The sequence below is a fragment of the Austrofundulus limnaeus genome, unplaced genomic scaffold, assembly GCF_001266775.1.
Source record: "Austrofundulus limnaeus strain Quisiro unplaced genomic scaffold, Austrofundulus_limnaeus-1.0 Scaffold716, whole genome shotgun sequence".
Lineage (NCBI taxonomy): Eukaryota > Metazoa > Chordata > Actinopteri > Cyprinodontiformes > Rivulidae > Austrofundulus > Austrofundulus limnaeus.
Genome location: NW_013953118.1, coordinates 14,055 through 17,244, shown reverse-complemented (window position 1 = coordinate 17,244; position 3,190 = coordinate 14,055). Strand labels below are relative to the sequence as shown.

At 44.4% G+C, this 3,190-nt stretch overlaps 1 protein-coding gene across 1 annotated transcript in view; it reads left to right on the top strand.

Annotated features, from left to right (window-relative positions):
- Nucleotides 1-2,863, top strand: part of LOC106532085 (polycomb protein SCMH1) — a gene marked incomplete at its 5' end in the record, with an annotated part of 41,137 nt that extends 38,274 nt beyond the window's left edge. Inside the window, 4 exon segments of the mRNA XM_014028079.1 lie at nt 750-923; nt 1,005-1,214; nt 2,317-2,471; nt 2,550-2,863. Of these exon segments, the coding sequence (XP_013883533.1) occupies nt 750-923; nt 1,005-1,214; nt 2,317-2,471; nt 2,550-2,675 (665 nt within the window).
- Nucleotides 2,864-3,190: the final 327 nt, after the last annotated feature.

Sequence of the window (3,190 nt, the reverse complement as noted above, 5' to 3'; positions counted from 1 at the left end):
AGGTCCAGTAGACTCTGAGGTCCAGTAGACTTTAAGGTCCAGTAGACTCTGAGGTCCAGTAGACTTTAAGGCCCAGTAGACTTTAAGGTCCAGTAGACTCTGAGGTCCAGTAGACTCTAAGGTCCAGTAGACTCTGAGGTCCAGTAGACTCTAAGGTCCAGTAGATTCTAAGGTCCAGTAGACTTTAAGGTCCAGTAGACTTTAAGGTCCAGTAGACTCTGAGGTCCAGTAGGCTCTCAGGTCCAGTAGACTTTAAGGCCCATTAGACTCTGAGGTCCAGTAGACTTTAAGGTCCAGTAGACTCTGAGGTCCAGTAGACTTTAAGGTCCAGTAGACTTTAAGGTCAAGTAGACTCTGAGGTCCAGTAGACTTTAAGGTCCAGTAGACTTTAAGGTCCAGTAGACTCTGAGGTCCAGTAGGCTCTCAGGTCCAGTAGACTTTAAGGCCCATTAGACTCTGAGGTCCAGTAGACTTTAAGGTCCAGTAGACTCTGAGGTCCAGTAGACTTTAAGGTCCAGTAGACTCTGAGGTCCAGTAGACTCTGAGGTCCAGTAGACTCTAAGGTCCAGTAGACTTTGCAGATGTATGTGTTTGTGTTTACATGTGTGTGTTCTTGCTGATTTGTGTGTATTTGTTTGTGTGCGTGTGTGTGTGTGTATTTGTTTGTGTGTGTGTATTTGTTTTTTGTGTGTTCATGTGTGTGTTTACATGTGTGTGTATTTGCTGATGTGTGTATGTTGTGTCCTCAGTGCGATCAGAACACGGGATCCGTTACGTGAAGCTGCCCTCGGCCTCCAGCGCCTCGTCCGTGCTGCGCTTCCTGGAGAACATGTGTCAACATCTGGAGAGCGACAGCCTGTTCAGCTCGCAGCCGTTCGGCTCCTTCAGCAGCAACACGCGCTTCTACAGCCGAACTAAGTCAGGTGGGCGGAGTCTCGTTTTTCACCTGGACCAGCTGTTTCAGTTCTGAGCTTCTGTCGTCTCTGACTCGTCTCGTCAAACAGAACCATCGTCTCTTCCTGAGAAACAAACGTCCAATGAAGGCTCCTCGATAGACCCCGCCCCCAGCGCCCGCCCACCTCACAACGCACCGGACTACAGAGCGTCAAAGAGGGAGCGGCCATTTTACCCAGGGCAAACGCCGCCACCGCTGCGCCGCGTCAGCTCCAACCCCACCGAGCTCGGCCCGATGAGCACGCACCGACGAGTCGAGGGTAGGGAGAGGACGACAGGCCCGGTTCTGAGTCCAGTTAGACCAGAACCGTCAGAATCCTGACAAGATCAACACGACCCGATCGGACCTGCAGGCGTGTTTTATTGACACGGTCCAGTTTTTCTTCTGTAGTTTTTTCAACACGTAACTCGTTCCACAGTTTTATGCTTCAGAACCTTCAGCTCGTTCAGAACCTTCAGCTGAGTTTCAGCTCTTTATTTCTGAGATCTTTAGCTTTTTCTGACATTTTATCTCATTGAATTTTCTTCAACCATCTTCAACCCTTTCAAAATGTTCAGAAATCTTTACTGCACTTCAGCTGTTTTGATTCTTTCTGATAATTTCAGCTTCTTTTTTTCTAATTTCAGCTGTTTTCTGCCCTGTTCAGTCAATGTTTAGCTGTTTTCAGCTAATTGTAGCTTGTTTCTGCTTAATTTAGCAAACATGCCCTTCTTTGCTTCTCTGCTAATTTATCTTTTTTAGCTACTTTCATGACTTTTTTCTTCTAAATTCAGCTGTTTTCTGCCTCTTCAGCTGCTGTTTTGCTATTTTAAGCTAATTTTATCTTTTCCAACTGAATTTCTTTTTGTGATAATTTCACTTTGTTGCTGTTTCATACAGCAAACACTTTCTGCTTCTTTGTGCTAATTTGAGCTCTTTTGGCTACTTTTTCAGCCTTTTCTGCTAATTTTATCTGTTTTAGCTATTTTACAAAAAAATTCCAACTACCTCTTTTCTTACTTTTCTGCTACTTGGTTAAATATTTTTGTTAATATTTACTATTTTCAGCTCATTTTAGCTACATCTTCATTTTCATTTTCAGCTTTTATGACACACTTTTGTTTTTGTTTTGTTCTCAGAATTTTTTAACTTTTTTACTTTCAGCAAAACTCAACTGTACAAATTTAACTCACGTTCACAGTTTAGCTATTAAACATTTTCAGCTTGATTTCAGCTTCTTCAGCAGCTTTCAGCAGAATGTTCCAGCATTAAGTGTTCGCTCTGTGTTTTCACATGAAATACAGTTTTTTTTCTAGTTTAAAATAAAACCACACCTGAGTTTGATTCAGTTTCTTTCTGTTGTTTTGATATTTTTTTTCCAGCAGCCAGCTCAACAACCGGTCCGGATCAGATGAAACAGGACAAAGAGGGTTCAGGAAACGGCGCCACTTCCTGGTCGGTCGATGATGTCATACGGTTCGTCCAGGAAGCAGATCCTCAAACCCTCGGCCCGCACGTCGACCTGTTCAGGAAACACGTGAGTTTTGAATGCTCACTTTTTAAAAAACTTGTTTTCCCGGTTCATTGCTCTGATTTTATTTTGACGGTCCAACAGGAAATAGACGGCAGGGCGCTGATGTTGCTGCGGAGCGATGTCATCATGAAGTACATGGGCCTGAAGCTGGGCCCGGCTCTGAAACTGTGTCACCACATCGAGAAGCTGCGACAGAACAAACACTGACAGAACCGTGTTCTCCGGTACTTTCTTAGAACCCAGGTTTTAGGGTTCTGTAAAGGTTCTTTAAAGGTTCTGTAAAGGTTCTGTAAAGGTTCTGAAGCTCATTCAGGCCTTTAGGTTTGGGTCAATTTGTAGAAAAGCGATAAAACAATGAGATGAAAAAAGTAAATACCAAATTAAAGACTTGGAAACACATTTCTTAAGTTTTAGTTTCGTATCCCAGTCGGGTCAGAATGAAACGGGTACAGGAGGTCAGACTGATCCCATCAGCACAGGTGGGTTTTCTTCAGGTTCTGACAGAACAGGTGTCGTTTGGATCCAGGCAATAATGACTTAAACCTCGGGATTGTTTTCAGCGTCGCTTTAGAGACGTCTGAGAGGCGGAGCATGTAGCTAACTGAGCAACAGGAGGCGGAGCTTGTAGCTAACTGAGCAACAGGAGGCGGAGCTTGTAGCTAACTGAGCAACAGGAGGCGGAGCTTGTAGCTAACTGAGCAACAGGAGGCGGAGCTTGTAGC